Source organism: Arvicanthis niloticus, chromosome 24, assembly GCF_011762505.2.
Source record: "Arvicanthis niloticus isolate mArvNil1 chromosome 24, mArvNil1.pat.X, whole genome shotgun sequence".
Taxonomy (NCBI): domain Eukaryota; kingdom Metazoa; phylum Chordata; class Mammalia; order Rodentia; family Muridae; genus Arvicanthis; species Arvicanthis niloticus.
In genome coordinates, this window is record NC_133432.1 from 1,668,057 (window position 1) to 1,694,023 (window position 25,967).

General features: G+C 45.8%; 1 protein-coding gene across 3 annotated transcripts in view; it reads left to right on the forward strand.

Annotated features, from left to right (window-relative positions):
• Positions 1–25,967, forward strand: part of Ttc28 (tetratricopeptide repeat domain 28) — a 433,061-nt gene that overhangs the window by 93,617 nt on the left and 313,477 nt on the right. Inside the window, exon 1 of one of the 3 annotated variants that reach the window (XM_076922385.1) lies at positions 21,225–21,982. The exons of the other annotated variants lie outside the window; for them this stretch is intronic. Within the exon in view, the coding sequence (XP_076778500.1) occupies positions 21,956–21,982 (27 nt within the window). The 5' untranslated portion in view covers positions 21,225–21,955. Of the gene's footprint in view, positions 1–21,224; positions 21,983–25,967 lie in introns of those variants that run through there. 3 annotated transcript variants of the gene reach the window in all.

Genomic DNA, 25,967 nt, shown 5'->3' on the forward strand with positions numbered 1-25,967 from the left:
CTACAGCACTGCCTCTACTCAGTGTTCTACAGCACTGCATCTACTCACTGTTCTACAGCACTGCATCCTACTCAGTGTTCTACAGCACTGCATCCTACTCAGTGTTCTACAGCACTGCCTCTACTCAGTGTTCTACAGCACTGCATCCTACTCAGTGTTCTACAGCACTGCATCCTACTCAGTGTTCTACAGCACTGCCTCTACTCAGTGTTCTACAGCACTGCCTCTACTCAGTGTTCTACATCACTCCATCTACTCAGTGTTCTATATCACTCCATCCTACTCAGTGTTCTACATCACTCCATCTACTCAGTGTTCTATATCACTCCATCCTACTCAGTGTTCTACAGCACTGCATCCTACTCAGTGTTCTACAACACTCCACCTACTCAGTGTTCTACAGCACTGCATCTACTCAGTGTTCTACAGCACTGCATCCTACTCAGTGTTCTACAGCACTGCATCTACTCAGTGTTCTACAGCACTGCATCCTACTCAGTGTTCTACATCACTCCACCTACTCAGTGTTCTACAGCACTGCACCTACTCAGTGTTCTACATCACTCCACCCTACTCAGTGTTCTACATCACTCCACCCTACTCAGTGTTCTACATCACTCCACCCTACTCAGTGTTCTACATCACTCCACCCTACTCAGTGTTCTACAGCACTGCATCTACTCAGTGTTCTACATCACTGCATCTACTCAGTGTTCTACAGCACTGCATCCTACTCAGTGTTCTACAGCACTGCATCCTACTCAGTGTTCTACAGCACTGCATCCTACTCAGTGTTCTACAGCACTGCCTCTACTCAGTGTTCTACAGCACTGCCTGTACTCAGTGTTCTATATCACTCCATCTACTCAGTGTTCTATATCACTCCATCCTACTCAGTGTTCTACAGCACTCCACCTACTCAGTGTTCTACAGCACTGCATCTACTCAGTGTTCTACAGCACTGCATCTACTCAGTGTTCTACAGCACTGCATCTACTCACTGTTCTACAGCACTGCATCCTACTCAGTGTTCTACAGCACTGCATTCTACTCAGTGTTCTACAGCACTGCCTCTACTCAGTGTTCTACAGCACTGCCTCTACTCAGTGTTCTACAGCACTGCATCCTACTCAGTGTTCTACAGCACTGCATCCTACTCAGTGTTCTACAGCACTGCCTCTACTCAGTGTTCTACAGCACTGCCTCTACTCAGTGTTCTACATCACTCCATCTACTCAGTGTTCTACATCAATCCATCCTACTCAGTGTTCTACAGCACTCCACCTACTCAGTGTTCTACAGCACTGCATCCTACTCAGTGTTCTACAGCACTGCCTCTACTCAGTGTTCTACAGCACTGCATCTACTCACTGTTCTACAGCACTGCATCCTACTCAGTGTTCTACAGCACTGCCTCTACTCAGTGTTCTACAGCACTGCCTCTACTCAGTGTTCTACAGCACTGCATCTACTCACTGTTCTACAGCACTGCATCCTACTCAGTGTTCTACAGCACTGCATCCTACTCAGTGTTCTACAGCACTGCCTCTACTCAGTGTTCTACAGCACTGCATCCTACTCAGTGTTCTACAGCACTGCATCCTACTCAGTGTTCTACAGCACTGCCTCTACTCAGTGTTCTACAGCACTGCCTCTACTCAGTGTTCTACATCACTCCATCTACTCAGTGTTCTATATCACTCCATCCTACTCAGTGTTCTACATCACTCCATCTACTCAGTGTTCTATATCACTCCATCCTACTCAGTGTTCTACAGCACTGCATCCTACTCAGTGTTCTACATCACTCCACCTACTCAGTGTTCTACAGCACTGCATCTACTCAGTGTTCTACAGCACTGCATCCTACTCAGTGTTCTACAGCACTGCATCTACTCAGTGTTCTACAGCACTGCATCCTACTCAGTGTTCTACATCACTCCACCTACTCAGTGTTCTACAGCACTGCACCTACTCAGTGTTCTACATCACTCCACCCTACTAAGTGTTCTACATCACTGCATCCTACTCAGTGTTCTACAGCACTGCACCTACTCAGTGTTCTACATCACTCCACTCTACTCAGTGTTCTACATCACTGCACCCTACTCAGTGTTCTACAGCACTGCACCTACTCAGTGTTCTACAGCACTGCATCCTACTCAGTGTTCTACAGCACTATATCCTACACAGTGTTCTACAGCACTGCATCCTACTCAGTGTTCTACAGCACTGCACCTACTCAGTGTTCTACAGCACTGCATCTACTCAGTGTTCTACAGCACTGCCTCTACTCAGTGTTCTACAGCGCTGCACCTACTCAGTGTTCTACAGCACTATATCCTACACAGTGTTCTACAGCACTGCATCCTACTCAGTGTTCTACAGCACTGCACCTACTCAGTGTTCTACAGCACTGCATCTACTCAGTGTTCTACAGCACTGCCTCTACTCAGTGTTCTACAGCGCTGCACCTACTCAGTGTTCTACATCACTCCACCCTACTCAGTGTTCTACATCACTCCACCCTACTCAGTGTTCTACATCACTGCATCTTACTCAGTGTTCTACAGCACTGCACCCTACTCAGTGTTCTACAGCACTGCACCTACTCAGTGTTCTACATCACTCCATCTACTCAGTGTTCTACATCACTCCATCTACTCAGTGTTCTACAGCACTGCATCTACTCAGTGTTCTACAACACTGCATCCTACTCAGTGTTCTACAACACTGCATCCTACTCAGTGTTCTACATCACTCCACTCTACTCAGTGTTCTACAGCACTGCATCCTACTCAGTGTTCTACAGCACTCCATCCTACTCAGTGTTCTACAGCACTCCATCCTACTCAGTGTTCTACAGCACTCCACCTACTCAGTGTTCTACAGCACTCCACTCTACTCAGTGTTCTACAGCACTGCATCCTACTCAGTGTTCTACAGCACTCCACCTACTCAGTGTTCTACAGCACTCCACCTACTCAGTGTTCTACAGCACTGCATCTACTCAGTGTTCTACATCACTCCACCCTACTCAGTGTTCTACATCACTGCATCCTACTCAGTGTTCTACATCACTGCATCCTACTCAGTGTTCTACATCACTGCATCCTACTCAGTGTTCTACAGCACTGCACCTACTCAGTGTTCTACAGCACTGCCTCTACTCAGTGTTCTACAGCACTGCCTCTACTCAGTGTTCTACAGCACTGCCTCTACTCAGTGTTCTACAGCGCTGCACCTACTCAGTGTTCTACAGCACTATATCCTACACAGTGTTCTACAGCACTGCATCCTACTCAGTGTTCTACAGCACTGCACCTACTCAGTGTTCTACAGCACTGCATCTACTCAGTGTTCTACAGCACTGCCTCTACTCAGTGTTCTACAGCGCTGCACCTACTCAGTGTTCTACATCACTCCACCCTACTCAGTGTTCTACATCACTCCACCCTACTCAGTGTTCTACATCACTGCATCTTACTCAGTGTTCTACAGCACTGCACCCTACTCAGTGTTCTACAGCACTGCACCTACTCAGTGTTCTACATCACTGCATCTTACTCAGTGTTCTACAGCACTGCACCCTACTCAGTGTTCTACAGCACTGCACCTACTCAGTGTTCTACATCACTGCATCTTACTCAGTGTTCTACATCACTCCATCTACTCAGTGTTCTACAGCACTGCATCTACTCAGTGTTCTACAGCACTGCATCCTACTCAGTGTTCTACAACACTGCATCCTACTCAGTGTTCTACAACACTGCATCCTACTCAGTGTTCTACATCACTCCACTCTACTCAGTGTTCTACAGCACTGCATCCTACTCAGTGTTCTACAGCACTCCACCTACTCAGTGTTCTACAGCACTGCATCTACTCAGTGTTCTACATCACTCCACCCTACTCAGTGTTCTACATCACTGCATCCTACTCAGTGTTCTACATCACTGCATCCTACTCAGTGTTCTACATCACTGCATCCTACTCAGTGTTCTACAGCACTGCATCTACTCAGTGTTCTATATCACTGCATCTACTCAGTGTTCTACAGCACTCCATCCTACTCAGTGTTCTACAGAACTGCACCTACTCAGTGTTCTACATCACTGCATCCTACTTAATTTTCTACAGCACTGCATCCTACTCAGTGTTCTACAGAACTGCACCTACTCAGTGTTCTACAGCACTGCATCTACTCAGTGTTCTACAGCACTGCATCCTACTCAGTGTTCTACAGCACTCCATCCTACTCAGTGTTCTACAGCACTCCACCTACTCAGTGTTCTACAGCACTGCACCTACTCAGTGTTCTACAGCACTGCATCTACTCAGTGTTCTATAGCACTATATCCTATTCAGTGTTCTACAGCACTCCATCCTACTCAGTGTTCTACAGCACTGCATCTACTCAGTGTTCTACATCACTGCCTCTACTCAGTGTTCTACAGCACTGCATCTACTCAGTGTTCTACAGCACTGCATCTACTCACTGTTCTACAGCACTGCATCTACTCACTGTTCTACAGCACTGCATCCTACTCAGTGTTCTACAGCACTGCATCCTACTCAGTGTTCTACATCACTCCACCTACTCAGTGTTCTACAGCACTCCACCTACTCAGTGTTCTACAGCACTCCACCTACTCAGTGTTCTACAGCACTGCACCTACTCAGTGTTCTACAGCACTGCACCTACTCAGTGTTCTACAGCACTGCACCTACTCAGTGTTCTACAGCACTGCACCTACTCAGTGTTCTACAGCACTGCACCTACTCAGTGTTCTACAGCACTGCACCTACTCAGTGTTCTACAGCACTGCACCTGCTCAGTGTTCTACAACTCCCCCTTCTACTCAATGGGCCGTCTATTCTACAGACTCAGAGTAGGGCTGGAGACATGGTTCTGTAGTTAAGAGCACTAATTGCTCTAGCAGAGGAACCAGTTTTGGTTCCCAGCACTTACATAGATGCAGGGAAAACACACACTCATGCAAACAAAATTATTTAATATTTTTTAATTGAAAAAGTGGAGGATCTGTAGTGAGTAAACCTTACTTAGTAGTAATCTTAAAAAGAACCACGCCGGGCGGTGGTGGCACACGCCTTTAATCCCAGCACTTGGGAGGCAGAGGCAGGCGGATTTCTGAGTTCGAGGCCAGCCTGGTCTACAGAGTGAGTTCCAGGACAGCCAGGGCTACACAGAGAAACCCTTTCTCAAAAAAACCAAAAAAAAAAAAAAAAAAAAAAAAAAAAAAAAGAACCACGTGTGGTTTTCTATGGTATAATTTTATTATGTGTGGAAAGTTCATGTATAGATATAAAAGGCAGAAGATATATTGGCATATTCCATGATTGAAAAAAATTGATTAGCCTAAAATACATTTTTTAACAAGTAATAATGAAACAGTATACCATTTGAATAATTATATTGCCTATAAAGTCATATAAGAAAATCAGCTGATTAAAGATGGGAATTTTTGTAAATGATGTGTTTTTGCTTTTAGATAAAGAAGTGACTGTTATGTCAAAGACGGAGTTATACCTCAGAAAACCCAGGTCCCAAGGGGTTCTCTCTCTCTCTCTCTCTCTCTCTCTCTCTCTCTCTCTCTTTTTGACCAGAATTGGCTTTGATAAAATAGTTACTATTTTTAGGATTAGGCTTTATAACTTTTTTAAATCTTCAAGGTGACAATGTTAAAATTATTGAGAATTACCTAAAGTAACCTACAAATTTTTTAGGGAGGCTGAGAAAAGGGATTACATAATTTCTAGGAGTTTGTAAGGGCTGGTGGGATGGCTGAGCAGGTAAAGGCAAGCGCTGCCCAGGGAGACTGACGTTTGACTGCTGGTACTCAGGGAAGAGAATCCGACTTACAGAGTTGCCTCTGGGTGGCAGGGATTTGCCTGTGTCCTCCTCTTCCACTGTGTCTGACCTTTGTGTGTCTTCTGGAAGTCTGAACTCAGGTTTTTATGCTTCTGTGGCAGGCACTTTATCAATGGAGTCATGTCCCAAATACCCGCCCGCCCCCTTTCTTGAGATGAGATGGGTTCTCTGTTTGCTGAAACTTGAAATTCTTCTGGTTGCAGCTGTAGGGTTGATAGGTATAAACCACCATGCTGAGCACAATCATCCTTTGTTGATAGATACACAAGAGCATTCTGTGCCATGCACTCTGGTAGATTTCTGCTGCTGGTGTGGCTTTTTCATGCTGATGGGGTCTGCTTGCTCATTTTTATTGCCTAGTGTAGAAAACAAATCGTATGGTTCATCTTGATGGTTTCAAAGATTTATGAGACATTAGGCATAATAGTTCATACCAGGAATCTGAGCACCTTGGGAGCCTGAGTCAGGACGGTTTAAATCCAGGAGGTTGGGACCAGCCTAGGACCATGTAGTAAGACCCTATCTTCAAAACAAAACAAAAAAACCAACAAAAAACCGTAATTTGTGAAAGACAAACATTTCAGTTGAGAGAAGTACATGTGAGCTAGGTTTCTCTTGTTGGTCCCTTTTGTCATGCCTCAAAATTGTTTTGTAGCTGAGACTGGGCTTGGGTTCTTCATCCTGAACTTCTCTTGCTGGGATTTCGGGGTGGGCACCACATGCCTGCTTCAGTTTACCTTCCTAAATGAATTTGAGAAAGCCTCTCCTTATAAATGTGACAGAGTTCCTGAGTGAAACAACTTCAGGGAGAAAGGTTTATTCTGGCCTGTGGTTGAAAACAAGTCATCTCTGTGCTGGTGGGAGTGTCAGTTGACAGCCTCTATCCCGCCACATCTGGGTGCACATCCAACCCTCAGCCCTTGCTCACTACTTCTCTTGGGCTTCATGACCAGAAAGTTCCATGGCCTCCTCAAACACCAACTGAGAAGTGAATGTTCAGACAGGAGCCAGTGGGGGCCATCACATGTTCAAACTACAACAGCTGACTAAGTTTTTATGGCTTCATCAAGGTCTGACTCATACCATCAAATCCAGCTTCTTGAAGTGGACGACCTCCTGGCTTATTGCATAAACAGTAAAGCTGTGTCTTCATCCCCGCTGTGTGGCTCCAGAAACTTCATTCAGATTAGCAGGCAGGATGTGCCCCCCCCAAGTCTGTGGCATCCTTATTTACTTTCTACGTGCATGGACTTACCCTCCCTGGGTATTCTGAATAAATATAATTGTATAACATGTACCCATTTCCTTTTAACCTCAGGATAAAGGGACTTAAGTCTAGAGATATCCCATTTTTAACCAAGCAAAATTGAGCATTCTGCATTCCAGAGTGAGATGTGAGAAAGTAGGTGTGGTAGTGATCTCCCTAACCGGGTGGGCGAGGGGTTCATGGAGCTGCTCTCACAAGCATTATTAGATTTGTAAGGAGGACCACTTGGGGAAGGGAAGATGAGGAAGATCTTTTAAGGGCTGGGCATAGAGTTGAGTGCCACCTACTTGCCAGTCAGGCACAGCCCCTGCTTAATCCCCAGCACCGGAAGCCAGCCCCAAGAAAAAGAAAAAAATAGCAGAAAACCTACTTACTTCAGATATGGATTCCTACTTGTTTGTCTGTTGTTTTGAATTAGAGCTTTACTCTAGCCGAGCTAGCCTCAGACTCATGACAGCGCTACTGTCATCAGTCTTCAACTGTATTTTGATGGCTTGGTGGTTCAAATTTACTATTTAGTATAACATCTAACCATGCTACCCCTAGCTATTGATACTGAAAGTTGCTTCTGGCATTCTGTGTTCTGAGGCCCAGGTGGAAAGCGTGGTTTTGTAGGGTCTTATGGCTCACTCTCCAAACTTGTCAGTGAGTTGTTGTCCACACGTGCTCTCAGCTGGATGCAAAGCTCTTGGAGATCTGAACTGCTGTTGCTTAATTTGGTAATCAGGATGTTCATCATCTGACCAGTTCACACACCTCTAGACCAGGAACACAAAACTCTCTCCTGGTTCTCTCTTGGCCAGAGTGGCAGCACTTAAAAAAATCTGCATATGAATGTTTTGACTGCCTCACTTAAGACAGCCTGGCAGCCTGGCAGCTCCAAGCCTGTTATTTCTGCATCTTCCCCTTTCCAGTCTCATGTTTTGACAAATAAGATTGTACTTTTGACAAGTGATTTCTACTTCATCTAAGAATTTCAAAGTGTTTTAAATATGTTTATTAAACTATCTGAAGACATCTCATCTTCTCATCTTTGGTAGAACAAAATTTTCCTGGTAAGAAGTAAGACAGAGCGTGATAGTACTGGCATCCCTGCAATTAAAAAATGTTTTAGACAGTAATTATTTTTCTTTTCTTTCAGAATAATTATTGCTTATTTTTTAGAAACATTTCTGTCAGTTCTTATTTAGACCTGAGTGTTCTTGAATAATGGGCCTGTCTTTCTTTCTTTCTTTCTTTCTTTCTTTCTTTCTTTCTTTCTTTCTTTCTTCCTTCCTTCCTTCCTTCCTTCCTTCCTTCCTTTCTCTCTCTCTCTTTCTAGTTCTCTCTTTCTTCATCTCTCTTTTCCTCTCCCCTCCCTTTTCTCCTCCCCTCCTCTCCCACTTCCCTCTCCTTTCCTCTCCTTCCCCCTCTCCCTCTCCTCTTCCTAGGCTGGCCTGGAACTCACTGACTTGGAACTCAGTGTTTAAAACAGAACTCATGGCAGTTCTCCATCATTAGCCTCCCTGGACTGAATTTATAGGTGTAAGCCACCCCAATCAAAAGTCTGATTGTTAAAGCAAATTCTATGTATTTAGTATTTAAAATTACACCTTTTCGTTATTGCTGTTATTCAACAGATACTTAATGATTACTGTGCTGGATCACAAGTTTTATGTCAACTTGGTACAAGCTGAAGTCATCAGAGAGGTGGGAACCTGATTTGAGAAAATGCTTCCATGAGATAGGTCTGTAAACAAGCCTGTAGGGCGAGTTCTTAGTTAGTGATTGATGGGGAAGGGCCCAGCCCATTGTGGGTGGAGCCATCCCTGAGCTGGATGTCTTGGGTTCTGTAAGAAAGCAGGCTGAGCAAGTAAGTCATGGGGAACAAGGCCATAAGCAGCACCCTCCATGGGCTCTGCATCCACTCCTGCCTCTAGGTTTTTGCCCTGTTTAATGATGGACTGCAATGTGGAAGTAGAAGCCACATAACCCCTTTCTCCCAACAATTTTCGTGGTCATGGTGTTTGATCATAGCAGCAGTAACCCTAACTAATACTTATGCTGGAACCTACCCCACAGTCTGGACCTACAGTGGTGAACAGTTACAAGCTATAGTATAGAGCTTACATATACAAAGGAAATTATGCCATTTCAAATGGATTGCTAATTTATTTTATTATTTGAGATGGACTTTCACCATGGCTCAGATAATCCTCCTGCCTCAGTTTCCCAAGAGCTGTGACTATAGGAATGTATGGAAGGAGCAAATGGTGGCTTATGTGGGAAAACAAACTGAGATGCAGAAAAGAAAATACCTGTTTTCCAGGAAGAACACTTGCAGATATTTGCAGCCACCGAGGTCATGAAGGCTGGGTCGGCTGCAGCAAAGAGAAAGGCAGCACCATGAGAATGAGGGAGTGTGTGTGCATGTGCGTGTGTGTGATATGTGTGCATATGTGTGCACGTGTGTCTGTGTGGCAGTGTGTTGTATGTGCATATGTGTGTGGTATGTGTGCATGCATATGTGTGTGCATATGTGTGTGGTATCTGTATGTGTGTGTGTGTATATACATGTGTGTGATTTGTATGCATAGATGTGTGTATCTGTGTGTTCATGTGTATGTGTGTGCATATGTGTGTGGTATGTATGCATGAATGTATGTGTTTGTGTTTATGTGTGTGTGCATGCCTGTGTGTGTATGTGTGCATATGTGTGCATATATATATGTGTGTATGCATATGTGTATGGTATCTGTACATGTGTGTGTATGTTGTGCTAGTGTGTCTGTGTAGGCCAAAGATTCATTTGAGTGTCTTTCTTGCTCTCAGCTTTCTTTAAAATCTGACAATTACATGCATGTATGTATTAAGCACATGTATGTATTTGTTTAGACCTTTCCCCCAGTCTCTTCCTTGCTGTTTTCCCTCCACAGCTTTTCCCTCCTCATGGGAATCGTTTTTCTAAATTGCTAAGTCCACTTAGTATTGCCTGCATGTGCATGAGAGTAGGCCAATCTCCAGAGCAGAGACCACATCCTAAGAAAACTGACTTTCACCATCGGTTGCTACCCTTGCTAGTCCCTTAGCTAGGGGTGGGACCTCACGGGCCATTTCCCCATCTGTGTTAGTATGTTGGCTGGCTTGACTGTGTGCAGGATTTACGCATGTGCACGGCCTCTGAGCATCTCACTCTGACACAGGTCTCTTCATAAACCTGGAGTCTGCCATTTGGCTGTGAGCCTCTGGGCTCTGCTTGTCTCCCACCTCCAATGCTGTGGCTCCAGGCACGCATCACTGTGCCCAGCTCTTACATGAGTGCCAGGGAGCCTAACACAGAAACTCATGCTTTCACACAAATACTTTACACACTGAGCCATCTTCCAGCCCCCGAATTTTATTTTTTTGTGGAAACGGGGAACAGTCACACCTGTCTTTTACTAGGAGAATTGTGTGGTCTGGTTTATGTTGCAGGGTCATTCTTCCTGATGAAGAGGCCAGCAGAATGGCAGCTACAATAGTCAGGAGCCCAGATGATACTGACGTTTGAAAAGGAAGGTACAGAGCGATGAGAAGTGCCGAGGGGTGTGTTAGATTTCATAGCGATACTGCTGAGATCTTGTTAAGTTCCTGGATGTTGGCACAGGGAAGAGAGGAGTCAAAGGTAACTGCAAAGGTTTTGGTCTGAACTACTGCGTGAGTGAGTGGAGAGGCTGCTCACTGGTGTGCTAGAGACCCACTCAGCTCCCTAAAGGAGGAATTGATAGCAGAGAGAACAGCTGTGCCTTGGAGCTTCCCAGCAGACTCCTGGGTATGCACATGCAAGGAAAATGTCCCTCTGTACAGGTAAAATCAAATATCTTTGAAGGAACAGAAAGCAACTGTGATCATTTTAGTTGAAAGAGTTTATTGATGGGCTCATTGAATCATTAAGAAATGGGGCTAGTTAGGACTGGAGAGATAGCTCAGTGGTTAAGAGTACTGAGTGCTTTTCTAAAAGACAAGGTTTGGTCTCCAGTATTCTTTGTATCCTTATAACCACCCATTCATCAAGTTCTAGGGGTCTGACACTGTCTTCTGGATTTTCTGACATGCAAATGATACATAGACATACATGCAGGAAAACCACCTACCAAACCAAAAAGATAAAGCTGGTAAGTCAGGGTTAGGAGGTGGGTGCAAACGAGGGAGGCCAAGTAAGAACTTTGTTCTTAGGACGCCACAGCGGCCTGTTGTACCAAGGATGTCAGAGCTGGAACTGTTCTGGTTGGAGCTGTAGTCGGATGCTACTCTGAGGCCTGAGAAGCTGGATCTGTCTTCTGTATGTCATGTCACAGCCGTAGTTCTGCAAGAGAACTGGACCTAGGTGTTGTGCTTTTGTTCTAGACATGAGGCACTGGGGAACACTTGCAGTCCGAACTTTTGAATGCTGTCATGACGGATATGCCCTACACACCACCAAGAATCACATCATGTGGAAGTCCCCCAAAGCAGAGGATGTGAGTTGAGCAGCCTACTCTACCTGTTTTCCAATAAAGGAGAGAAAAGTCTTTCGTTTCATATTTAAGTCTTAAGTCTATGAAGGTTGTGTGTGTGTGTGTGTGTGTGTGTGTGTGTGTATATGTTGTGTATGTATGTATGTATATATGTATGTACATATGTATGTATGTATGTATTTTGAGATAGCATCTTACTTCTAGCCTGGGGCAATTTTGAATTTCCTATGTACCCTGAGCTGGCTCCATGCTCCAATCCCGTCTCCACCCTCTCAGTCCTGGGGTCTTGTCCTGCACCTCCAGTCCAGCTTTGTGGTGATAACGCTCTTATGATAGTGGACTGACTACTTGCCAGAGAGATAAGAAAGCCTTTTCTAGCCAGAAACCATGTCACTGGATGAGCCTGCAGGGGAAGCGAGCACTGGGCATTTATTTCTACTGAGTGCTTGTCTTGCTGTCCTCTGCCTCGGAGTCCAGGCAGACGGTCGCTTGCTGAATGTCCACCTTTTCTCAGGCTGTTTTAAGCTTTAGAGAACTCGGGGTGGACGTAGAAACTGTCTTCTACTAGGATGGGATACTCTGTTGGTTCTTGAGACAGGAGCTCATGTAGCTAGGCCAGCTTTAAACTTCCAGTCTCCTTTCCTCAGGTTTCCAAATACTGGGATTCCAGGCCTGTGCTGTCATGCCCAGCAGGATAATGTCTGTTTGGTTTTTCTGGGAGCATGGGGGTTGGCTGGGGGTGGGGTTGGTTGCTGTGTTGCTTTTTAGTCCCATGGTACTATGTCACATGAGGACAGTTTCTTACAGGCGTCTAGTACACTGTGAGCTTAGCTGCTCACACTAGGCTACTCTTCCCTTCCTTAGGTCCCAGCTCCCAAGAGTCCCTTCACTCCTTAGGTGATTTCACGTTTACTGTCATGTGATGTCATATGTACATACATGATTCCATGCATCAGTATAAAATCCAGGAACCATAAATGCGAGAAAATGTGGCTTTTGTCTCCAGTCACTTCTGTTTTTCTGCAAACGACACAATTTCATTCTTTATAGTGAAAAAAATTACATTGTGTATATGTATAAACAGCCTTTCCTTTCTTTACTCCTCTGTGACAGATAGGGATGTTGGTTGGTTTCTTAGCTGTTGTGAGTAGGGCAGTAAGGACCTATGATGTACAGGTATCCAACATTCTGGAACCGTAACTGAATGTCCAGGGTGATGTCCTTCTGCTCCCACGGGGTCGGCCTTCAAAGCTTTGTAGCCTTTAGGAGCACTAGACAGTTGTGGTACTTAGAGCTTCCCTTCCCTTCACTCTGCAGGGTTCCTCAGCTAACCCAGGTCTCTGAGCTGGTTTCTGTAGCTATGTGTCTACATAGCTGTTTTCTCCTTGTCTAGCCAGGACATTCCAGGTGTTCTGTCTTCTGTTGTGTGGTTTTTGGGTCTGTCTGAGGGAGGCTGTAGTGGGGTCTTGGGTTGTACCTCCAGGACGAAGACAGCGTCACTATAGAGCTCTTCTCACTGCCTGTGCTCCCTCTACAATTTCATTATTTTTTATGACTGAAAATACTTCCACTGTGTGTATAAAGTGCCTTTTCTTTGTCCATTCCTTGTTAAAGACAGGGATGTTGGTTCCTTAGGAGCAGCAAGGACTAATATGCAGGCACTGACATACATGCAGGCAAAGCTCTAACGCACTTTCTCAGTGTGGTGCTATGCACTGTCTAAAATGCTCTGAAAGCACTTTCCTCTCTGTGGTCCAGCCTCTTAGTCATGTTGGCCCAGTTGCTCTGTCATGGGCAGCGACGGGAATCGTGCTGGGAAATGATGGCTCCACTTCAGTGCATGTACCACTGCATCAGTACACAGCTCACGGCATGGCAGGAAAGGAATTTAAAAACCACAGCCCAACAGACAGCACAGTAAACTACAGTGGCAGTAACTAGATATAAACACACAGGCTCGTCCTCATAGTGGGCATCCACTGCATATATGTTCATGTATGTATATAATCAAACTCACTGAAGGTGTTCAAAATTCAAACATAGCAAAATGGCACAAGATCACACAGGTACCAAATGATGGCTTGCGAGTTTGCTTCAGGCAGTATTATTGAAATAACAATTCCTGCACTAAGGACATCAGCTAACTGCCCATCCTATCTGGCCATGAAGGCAGCTGTAGTTTTAAAAAGAATACATAGAGCCAGCAGGGCTGGTTACAGCCTGCAGTCCCAGCCCGTGGGAGTCAGAAGTTCACGAGTATTCTGGGCTGTATACCTAGTTCAGACCTGCCTAGGACATAGGAGATCCTGTCCCCTCCCCCAAAGTAAAAATAACATTGCTGGTTAGAGAGATGGCTTAGCAGCTAAGAGCACTGGCTGCTTTTTTCTGGGTTCAATTTCCAGCACCTACACGGTGTTCATAGCTGTCTGTAACCCCAGTTCCAAGGGACCGGAAACCCTCACACAGACATGCAGGCAAATGTACATACAAGAATTGCTTAAGCCGGGCGGTGGTGGCGCACGCCTTTAGTCCCAGCACGGGAGGCAGAGGCAGGCGGATTTCTGAGTTCGAGGCCAGCCTGGTCTACAGAGTGAGTTCCAGGACAGCCAGGGCTACACAGAGAAACCCTGTCTCGAAAAACAAACAAACAAACAAACAAAACAAACAAACAAAAGAATTGCTTAAGATTCAAGTTAAGTCTTCTCTCCTTTTCCTCTCCTTCTTTATCCCCATTTTCTCCTTCTCCTGTGCCTCATCCCCCTCCTTTATCTCTCTCATCTTGGTTCACGTTCCCTTCCTGGAGAACTTTTACAAACCTAAAGTTTTATGTAATGTTAACATAGTCTTTATAGTTGTGTTTATGAATGTTTGTATTGATCTGGATTCTGACTTGTCTGTTAACTATATCATGTCTGTCATCTATCTATCATCAATACCTATCTATCTAGGTATCATCTATCATCTGTTATCTATTATCTATCATTTGTCTGCTTAACATATCTATCTATCTATCTATCTATCTATCTATCTATCTATCATCTATCTATCATGTCTGCCTTTCATCCATCCATCTATCATCCATCTATCTATCTACCTATCATCTATCAATCATGTCTGCCTCTTATCTACCTATCTATCTATCATCTATCAATCATGTCTGCCTCTTATCTACCTATCTATCTATCATCTATCAATCATGTCTGCCTCTTATCTATCTATCTATCTATCTATCTATCTATCTATCTATCATCTATCTGTCCATCATGTCTGCCTTTCATCCGTCTGTCCGTATCCAGACCACACAGACCTCTTCCTCCTTATCCCCATTGCTGCATCTGTCATCTCAGTACCTTGAACTCTACAGGTCTCAAGCTGAATTCAGTCTGTTCTTTCTGTCAACTATGCTTTAATTAAGAGAGTGCCTGTTGTTTCTGAAAGATGGTACACATATTGAGATAATCCTTAATCCCTTCCCTCTTGGCCCCCTTCACTATCAGGATCTCCTAAGACGTCTCCTTGTGTGTTTGTGCTGCCCCCAACCCGAGGCCGCTCCACTCCTTATTGATTTACTGCCACAGAAACTTGTTTGATCTTCCTGACTTTATTGTTCTCCTATTCTGTCTTTCAGAGCATTTACAGGATTATCAACATAAAACTCAAATAGATTTGCCAGCAGCTTGTGTGAAATCTTGTGCAGGCTCATCAGTGTGGCCTAACCCTGGAGTCGGGATGAAGGCTTTGGGTTCTGGCTAGCAACTGGAGCCTCCTCCGTCACGCTGTGGGCCTCCTCCGTCATGCTGTGGGCAAGCTGCACAGGGAGTTTAGTAACTCTTTATTTTTAGTTTCCTCTTCCTAAAATGGGAATGTTAACAGTCCCTTTTCATGAGGACGTTATTTCATGTTATTTGTATCTGTGCACATGTGTGTGCATGTGTGTGTGCTTGTGTGTGTGCGTGTGTGTCATATGAGAGAGTGTGTGGTGTGTGTGTGTTTGGTGTATGTGTGTGGTATGTGAGTGTGTGTGGTATGTGTGTGTGTCATATGGGAGTGTGTGTGTTGTGTGTGTGTTGTATGTGTGTGTGGTGTGTGAGTGTGTGAGTGTGTGTGCTCCTGTGAGGCACTCTCCTTTATCACCCTCATTTCTTTGAGGCAGGGACTCTTCCTGATCCTGAAGCTCATTTTTCTCCACTAGGCTGGCAACCGGTGAGCCAGCCCTTGCAATACTCCTGTCTCTCCCACCCCAGGACTGGGCTTAAGGGGCTCGGGACCACACTCTGAGATATCAACTCTGGTTAACTATTGAGCTGTCGCTCCTGCACCAAGATGATATAATTTCAAGGAAATAAAATAACTACCTGAGATGTCTTAGTGGATGAATATAGTCAGTGAATGATAACTGGTGTTAGTAATACCTGGTGAATGATAGCTGATATTAGTAATACTCGGTGAATGATAACTGGTGTTAGTGACACCCCTTTGTAGCATTCCTAGCTTTCTATACTGTTTTGAAAATCCAGATTTTTCTTTTAAAACGTTTATGTGTGTGAGTGTGTACACATGTATATGGGCCCCATCTTCAAGTGTTATTTCTTAGATGCTGCTCACCTTGTTTTATGAGTCAGTGTCACTCACTGGGACCTAGGGTTTTTTGAGTAGGCTAGGCTGGCTGGTCCAGGTGCCTCAGGGATCCTCCTGCCTCCAGCTCTCCCAGTGACCTGGGTTCTGGGGATTAAACTCAGGTCCCAGTGCTTTAGCACATAAGCTGTCTTCCAGCCCTGCCCCTTTTTAGTTTTGATCATGTAACCCACATTGACCTCTAAAGGCATTGCCTCTGTGGCTGCATAAGTCTCCCTGACATAGTCACAGTACAGCCTGACTTGCATCTTAGGGTCCAGAGCTATCGGATGACTTGCTAATGTGGCCACATTACTCGCTGTTCAGGCATGGGCTCCTCGCTGAGTCTAGCACACTGCCACTCAGCCTCCTCATGCTTTGTGAAAGAATGCTGTGGCCTGTCCTGTGGAAACTACTGCAGCAGCCACAGTCGGATTTAACCATTCTTGGGCTCCCCCATCCTAATGACACAAGTGCCTCATGACTCCCTGTGTCCTAGGCTTGCCAAGTGCGGTCAGGTCAGGCACTGTTGGCTGCTGCTGTTAGTTCTGCACTTCCTTCCTGCACTTCTACCTCACTGGTCTCTCCTCCAGCACAACACCAGCAACTTTTCTGCCTTGGAGGGAGGTGTACAGCTAACCCTAGCCTCTCCAGAGCTGCTGCCAGTGGGAGGAGGTGAGGCACGGACATTAAAGGACAGAGGCAATTTCCACAGCCAGGGGGCGGCGTGTGGCTCACTGCTGAACTGCCAAGTTATATCAGTTCCTTAGCAAAGCAAGGCTTTCACAGTCCTAAAGCATCTGATTGCATGGACTGTCACTGAGAAAGTAAGCTTTTCGTGTCAGATGCTCTTCCACTGATAGACATTTACTTTACACCCCTTTGGAGAATATGGACATTTTCCTAAAGACCCCTAAACATAGCTCAACATTGCGTTTAGTTGTCTGGTTTAAAACAGTGTGGAATGGCAAGAGGCAAACATTTCAGTGTCAGTCCCTACAGGCCCCTGTGTACAGTCTGGGTGTCACATGTCAGTCCCTACAGGTCCCTACCTACAGTTGGGTGACACATGTCAGTCCCTACAGGCCCCTCTCCACAGTCTGGGTGACATATGTCAGTCCCTACAGGCCCCTGTGTACAGTCAGGTGACACATGTCAGTCCCTACAGGCCCCTCTCCACAGTCTGGGTGACACATATCAGTCCCTACAGGCCCCTGTGTACAGTTGGGTGACACATGTCAGTCCCTACAGGCCCCTCTCCACAGTCTGGGTGACATGTGTTGGTCCTTACTGAATCCTGAAGAATGTGACAGCAATGCTGAATTAAGAGCTCAATTAAGAGCTGTTAAGAGAACTTTCTAATCTTCTGGAGGACCAGGGTTCAATACCCAGCACCTACATGGTGGCTCACAACCATCTATAACTCCAGTTTCAGGGATCTGATGCCCTCTTCTGGCCTCCATGAGTACCAGGCATGCACTTGATGCACACATGCAGGCCAAAAAAATGTATATACATAAAATAATTAAATATATCTTTTAAAAATCAGAAAGGTATAAAAATTCCCTTTAGTATCTTAAGATCTATAAAATATATTCTTGGTGTTCAGTTTTGAGTCTTGGAAGCAATGATATTATGTGTGTGGGATCATTTTGATCTGTGGTAACAATAGCTTCATATAAATAATTCCTAATGTGCAAATGTGCTGACATAATGGAAGCCCGTGAATATCTCAGGTATAAACACCAATTCACCTTATATCATATTAAGCCTAGTAAATAAGATACAAAAAAGAAAAACTATAAAAGACTAAGTATGGCATTGGTATTTAAAAGCCTGTAGTTAATGGTCCTCTATTAAACAAAAGCTAAAACAGTTACTAGACTTCAGAGGAAGGAATCCCACACAGATTACAAATATGTGACACACAGGGACGATATCGCAACAACTGGAAGACATCTTAAAGCTTAGGATAACTCTGATGTAATTGGGTTGATTCCCTGTCGACAGGCATGTTTTGGTTGGCTTGTTAGAATGCCTTGGGAGAGTTCTGAGCAAAGGGAAATGGAGAAGTTTGTAGCTCCTCCTGACAGATTAGAGGCTTCTCCAAGGGCCCTCACGGCCTGCTCCATCCCCGACTGACTCCGGACTTCACATCCTCCTAGCTCCCTTTGTTTTAGACCTGGTTTTTATGTATGCATTCCGCTCACTCTGGCCTGTCTAAAAATGTGTTAGATAGAGAGTCAAAGGAGATGTCCCTTCACCCTTAAGGCCACCACCGGCCACTCACGTCTCCAGGAGAGGCCAGGCCTCTAGGTCGTTCTTTGCTGTAGACTTGGGATGTGGATGTGGCCAGGTCATGGAAAGACTCTGAATTCAGTTTTGTTATCTGTCACAGAGTAATAATGAGCCTTTGAACCATGCACATAGTTTTAAAAAAGTTACTAAAGCCTCATAAAATCAGAGTTAGTATTTTCTTTTGTATTAGGTAGGCTAAAATTAAATTGGCAGGGCATGATGCATACCTGTTATATCAACAATTTGTGAGGCTCAGTCAGGTCGATATCCTGAGCACAGGCATTAAAGGTCAGTCTGGAACCCCATCTCTCTCTCTCTCTCTCTCTCTCTCTCTCTCTCTCTCTCTCTCTCTCTCTCACACACACACACACACACACACACACACACAGTCAGAGAGACAGAGAGACTGATTCAACTGTGACCTTTCTTATTGTTAATCTTCTCAGTGCTTTGTGTTCTATACAGTAAACTCTGATTCTCACTCATTTGCTGTTCTTTTCTACTCTCTCTTCACTCATTCTTGTTTTGTTTTGAATTTTGATAGGGGTCTCCTGTTGGAGCCCAACTGGCCTGGAACTCACGGGTGTCAGCAAGAAGTGTCTAAAAGGAAGGAGTTATAGGAGTTCGTAGATTCGGCGTGGGGAATGTTGTTGCAGGAGTCTGTGATCTTGGGAACATAGTGACATCATGGACAGAAGCTAGGGCTGTTGGGAAGAGAGCTGATTTTAGGAAAGTCGATAGGGAATTTTCAGTTCTAGTAAGATATGCATATGAAGTTGCCAGAACAATCTGAGTATGTCACAGCACACTGAGAATGCTGGCCGTCTTTGTGGCTGAAGTCATGATTTGGAGCGGCCTCTTCCTCATGTTTGTAGCACCCAGAAAAGGGGTTGATGGGAGGTATAGTGATGACGAGGGGTGTGTAGTGTACAGAGAGAGCCCTGAGTGAGTGAACGTGTGCTTTGACTTGGGCACAGCCTTGTCACGGACCCACAAGTCCCAGGGTCAGAGAGTTGGCAAAGCCTTCTCTGGGAGAGTTGAGTTCAAGTGTTTATGGTGTGTGCAGAAAATGTTCATGATAGCTTTCTCTTCTGGATGGTTACGGCCTGAAGACTGCTCCCTGCAAAGACTTCTCCAGCTGAGACTGCTGTGTCTCCCTGGTCTGGTGCACACTATGGACCCTTGCCTCCTTGTTCATCTGAAGGCAGTGACCTCAGTTCTGTTCAACTCCAGATACTAAGCACACTGAGGTTTCTCCATCAGACACCAGGTGTCCATCTGTCTGTCTTTCCTTTATTCCCTTACCACCCCAGTCAGGTCCCATTCCCTGGAGCTGTGCAAGGACATGGCAGGGTTATGTGGCCTGTAGCTGTGGTGTTGAGTAAGTAATGACATAGGCTCTGGAGTAAGATCCCATAGGTCTGACTTCCAGTCCTCAAGCTCTGTCTGTATGTGTGCTTCAGTTGAGCAAGCAACCTCACATGGAAGGTGGAGTGAGAGTCACTGGAGGTTGACTGTAATTGTTTTGGGTGTTTTAGTGAGTGATACCCCACCTGCATCAGATTCCCTGCATAAGTTAGTTCTGATAGTGCATGAGGAACGTTGGATGCAGTTAATAGTGTGTGCACCCCTTCGTAGAACAGTAACCTCTAATGCCGATTGTATTAGCATCTACCAAAATAACCTTAAGGTACAATGGCAGTTGACAGGTGTGTTGGATAATGCATGATAATAGTATTATATAGTATTTTATATCCATAGATTAGTCAGCATCCATAAGATAGAATTATTACACAAAAGAGGAATAAAACCCAGTCCATTTATATCTATCTATCTATCTATCTATCTATCCATCCATCCAGTCTATCCATCTATCTGGTTTTTCGAGGCTGTTCTCTTTGTAGCCCTGGCTGTCCTGGAACTCACTCTGTAGTCCTGGCTGGCTTTGAATTCCGAAATCTGCCTGCTTCTGCCTCCCAAGTGCTGGGATTAAAGGCGTGTGCCACCACTGCCAGGCTGCAATATTTTATAGTAATACAGTTAATGCTACTCAAGCATGGTGGTCTGTGCCTGTGGTTCCAGCTAAGCTACTCAGGAGGCTGAAGTGGAAGGATGGCTTGATTTCACAAGTTCAAGACCGACCTTACTTATACAGTGAGACTTTGTTATTTTTAAAAGCAATTTAATTTAGAGAAGCAAATAAAATTTATATTTAAGTTTATTTGTGGTAAAGTTTCTGATTAACTTTTCTTTCTTGATCGAGATCTCAAATCTTTAAATCAGAATTTTTGAGACTTTTAAAAATGATTCATTAATTATTTATCTTATTTATGTTAAGTGTGTTTTGCTTGTTTGAGTCGAGGTGCACAGCCATATGCAGGAGTCAGCGGAGGTCAGATCCCAGGAAATGGCTTGTCCTCTGGGAGCAGGTTTTCAGTACAGTTAGCAGCGCAGCCATCTCTCCAGCCCCTCTGTGGAAGTTTGATTTGGACTCTTGCCCCCTTTATTTCTCCATGTAGCTCACACAAATAGAAGAATTCTGGAGAGGTTTCAGAGCCAGCCTGTGGACGCCTATGGAACTGTAGCTTTACTTTTTTGCTGTGTAGTAGATGTCGTGGCACTAAGACCCAGAAACTCTGTGCTCTGCGTGGCTGGAGCTGGGCTGGCTGTGCTCACACTGAAGGGAAGGAAGTCATTAGTGCAGACCGAGCTGTGGAGTTAGGTTCTTGCAGGATTTCCTTCCAGCCTTTCCCCACTTAGGTTCTTGGGAATTAAGAAAAAAAATATCTAAACACACAAACCAAGTTTTCCTATTTACTGTGTTCAGGGAAGGTGGACATTTCGGAAGGGCAGATCCGATCCCAAGTTGTCTAAGAAGCAGAAAACTGCGCAAAGAAGCTCTGATTACAGATCTTTGGAATTTTCTTTGCTAAATTTTTACAAACGAGAAATATACCCAGAATTTTGGGACTTGCTCCAGGCTGCGTGTGAGGGTTTGATTGCTTGTCTAATCTTTTTCTTTTTTTGAGAAGAGGAGAATTCGCCAAGAGGGGCTTGGATGGCAGGAGCCCGGCCGGGTTTCTGTGGCAGCTCGTGCCGTGGGTCTCTGCTCTGAGGGGTCTGCGGCCCATCGGAGAGCTCCTGCCTGGAGCCTTTTCGCTGGCGCGGGTCGGGGAACATGCCCCGCTCCGGCCCGGGCGCGCCACTGGCCGCCGGGACGCCCTAGCCCCGTGGGAGAGTGTGGTGGCCGGGGCACTTCGCGCTGAACCGAAGACGAAGACTGTCGGTCCTATCCGGGAAAGAACGAGGGGGTGCAAGGAGGCAGCATGACTTGCAGTCGCCGCCGCCCTGCGTCTGCCCCCAGCCTCCAGCCCACCTCTTGATGCGTCCCGGGTCGGCTGTACAAATATGATGAAATGGCAGCCCCGGAAGAAGGTGAGTGCGGCGACGGCGACGGCGGGGCTGACGGGGAGGGGGCCCCGTGGGATCCCGAGGCCATCCGGGTCTGTGCTCTCACCGCCCGCCAAGTTCTCGCCTCCGGGCGCGCGCGGCCAGGCGGGGTGACAGCTGAGCCTCTGCCCCGCGTGCCGGCCGCGGGGGCCGCGCTTAGGCCCGCAGGTGGGCGTCGGAGCGCCCCCTGCCCCGCGGGGACCGGCGCCCGGGCCGCTGGCAGCCGCTTCCCCTGGGCCCCGCTGGGGGGCGGGCAGCCCCGGAGCAAGCGCGGAGCGGCTCCCCGTGACGGCCGGGCCTCCGGCGCCGGGTCTGCGGCGGGGCGGCTGCGGCGACCCGCGGCCGCGTGGGCGAGTGCGGGCGCGCCGGCCATTGTGCGCCGCGTGTGTGCATCGATCGTGGGCAAGGGGGAGGGGGTACTTTGCTTTTTGCAAGATTATTTCCTAATATGGCTCCTTTGTTGAGAACCGGAGGAAAAAACATCCAGTGGTTCTATCAAAATAAATTGCTATTGGTCCCCGAAATAACGTTTCTAAATGTGGGACCCGTCCCTTCCTAGGGACACCGAGGGAGAAAGACAGCTTTCTTCAAGTTCTTGGCAGTCCGTGTGTTTGGCCAGGGTTCCCCTTTGCAAACTTGCCTGACTGCCACTGTTAGGTTAACCCAGCGGTTTACAGCGTAGCGGGACTTTCCCTTCGATACCTCATTTGGCCATGGTTTTTATTGACATTCTTCTGAAGGAAAACACAGCGAACTGAATGTGCGGTGCCCCTCCCCAGCCGTGACCTGTCTCTGCTAGCAGCTGTCTGGTGTTTCACTCAACTAGCTAAACTGGTTCTTTCTTTGTGCCACGATGTGCGATGCCGAGTTTGACATCAGAGCTGAAATAGAAATCATGTGTGAAGTACTGAGACGACACGGCGCTGGTCTGACTGCCAGGGAGCCAAGCAAACCGCGCTTCATTATAGCCCGACGAATGCAAAGGTTTTCTTTGGTATCTAATTGATTCGATCTTATCCAGTGGCAGTTGTTTCTACCTCAGCCCAAAGCCTCAATCACTCACATATTTGTTCGGCTCTCCTCATAGGCTTCGTTCAACGGGACTGTTATAAGAGATTTGTGTGCTGCCTTCCCGCCCCCATGAGAACGCAGGAAAACCCCATATAATCAAACATCTTAAACAGATGCTGCATAGTCCTAGAATCTTCTACATTTGTGTAATCTTCATGAGTACTTTAGAGATCTCTGCAAACTGTGCATCCACAAATGCCTGCTTTTTCTATTTTACCCAACATGTAGTAACTCATATGGTTATGTCACTGAAAACCCCTCTGGGTACTGGTATTGCTTGAACCACGGAAGTATTATTCTTGGCAGCCAGGTGGATTTCTGGACTCTGGAAGATTCTGTTTCAAGTGTTAGGGTCCACTGCAGTATTTACTCACGCTGTGGTGCTTAGATGGCTATACCAGAGATTGTGTTTATTTTCTGTATTCACGGTCACAAGGCATTATGCTGTAAGCATCCAGATATCAATCTGGAGCGATCATAGAAGCCGAGCTGTCCGGTTCTCTGTGATTATCTGTTGGCAGCTGGAGAGCAGTTCTTGTGCACCGAAAGTGAAAGCTACCTTGGGAAAGATGCTACTCAACTCCAGTAGGCACCACCAAGCCTTTAGCAGCAGACTCCGTTTATTTTCTTAGTCATACCAGAATGCTCAAATGATCATACCATTGCTATGATTTCTCGCTGCGTCTGCTAACACATTTGTAGTGGTATAGTCGCACATCAGGTGCTTCACCAAACTGATCCACGAAGACTATTCACACCCCACATAAAGAGTGGTGCTGTAGCTGTGTGATCTGAACACAGCTAGGGAGAGCGCCCACAGATTGTACTGCCAGCCGCCTTCCCAACTGAACTCCAGGGCCAGGACCGATTGGTGGCTGGGTATCTTGGGGTCTTGTCCGTCACTATTAGTTTGGGCTTTTTGGAATTCTGGGTTTCTGGGTTCACTGGTAACAGAATAACTATCATTTCCAGATTTCTTTGTTTCTAACTGAACATGGAGCTGGGGGCACATTGACTGAAGGGGAATGAGTTCCTCCGATTTACACTATTAACTTGATAGATTAAATACTCAAGGCAAAGTTTATGAATGTGTGAGCATGCAGTATTCTATTAGGATCTGGCTATCTTCTCACAAAGGAGCCTTCCAACAGGATTCATCAGGTCCACACCAGGCCACCCCACCCCACCCCACCCCAAACCACCCCACCCCACCCCACCCCACCCCACAGGCCAGGAGGAGTCTCAGTGGAACTTCCAAACATAATAGATCTCTCACTGAGAGTTAGGCAGTTTCCCCCAAAGCAAGATGCATAGGTGTCTACTTATCTCCAGACTCATCATATTTTATATATTAAATACAAGCAGGTTTTTCTTTACCAAGCACACACTAATTAATTGTTTTAATTAAAAATGTAGGATTCTGAATAATAGTTGCCCTGGTTTTGTGGCTGAAATGGTATTTTACATCATTCAGGTAGCACCCAGCATTTTTAGGCATCTGACGTATGCCAGGTACCTCCAGCTGACCTGCATTTGTTCAGTTCTTATCTAGTAAGGAAAGGGTGCGTTACTGGAATTTCAGAAATAAGGGGACTGGTGCAGAAAAGAGATTTGACTTACTGGGGGTGACAGCATGTGTGTGTGTGTGGGGGGGGGGTTGTCATAACAGGATGGAGCCAGGTCTTACTTGAGCTCTCTTCTTCCACTTCAAGGACCATTACCATGAGGGATACTGCCTCCATCTCTCATCCCCTCTCCTCTCGGAGGAGCACAGAGATTTAAGCTACCTGGGAATTGTGAGCAGCTACAGTCTCTGCCACAGACTATACATAGATTCTGGATTTGGGGCCTGACTTCATTTTGTTGGCTGGGATGTTTTCTTTCTCCTTGTAAAGTTAGGTGTTTATCTGGCCTCTTTGTAGAGGCCAGTCTTAAGCCCAGGGACTGCATCTCTTTTGTTTCCAAGAATAATACAGACGCTCAAAAAATGTTTATTTTATGTAGGAGTAAGTAGCTACGGCTGTGTCCTTACACCTGATTCTTCAGTCCAGTCCTACGTTTGACTCTTGTAGATCATTAAAGTGTCCCAGCATATCTTGTCATTGGCTCCCAACCTTTACAGACAACATCAGAAAGGGGGCAGCCACTCTCCACAAAATCTCCCTGGAAGTCATGATTAAGACAGACACGTTTAAGGTGAGGTACCAGGCTCAGTACCCGGACTTGCTCCAGTGTTGTGCAACCTCATTGGCCTTGCAGAATGCCCTGTGCCCCCTCCTCCTCCTCCTCTTCCTCTTCTTCTTCTTCTTCCTCTTCCTCCTCCTCCTTGTCTTCCTCCTCCTCCTCTTCCTCCTCTTCCTCCTCCTCCTCCTCCTCTTCTTCTTCCTCCTCTTCTTCTTCCTCCTCTTCTTCCTCCTCCCCCTCTTCTTCCTCTTCCTTCTAAATTGTTTTTATCTTGTATTTGCCGAAGTGATAATAATCAAAGCGCCAGTCTCGGAGGAACGTGTTTGTTTACCACTCTGAAGAGATTTCTGCTTTCCAAATCCAAGGATTAGTGTTAGATAGCACTGGGTCAATAAGACTCCAGTGTGTATGTCAGGAAGCCCCTCTGATTGGATTTCTCCATTGTTTGTCTAATGTTATTTTACTGTTCACGCATAATAAATGATTATTAATAGGAATGTGTCACATAAGCTACATTAATTATGTAATTTGAGAGTCTTATGATGTGTTTATCTTGTTATAGTCGGCACCTTAACAAAATAGGAATCCGGCTTTACTTACCTGGCTTATTTAAGCACACAGAGTAATGAGCTTCATTGTGACCTTTCCATTCTTCTTCTGGTATGTTGGTCTTGTTTGTTTTTTCTTCTGCCTTCTCCCAGTCAGTACCTTGCTT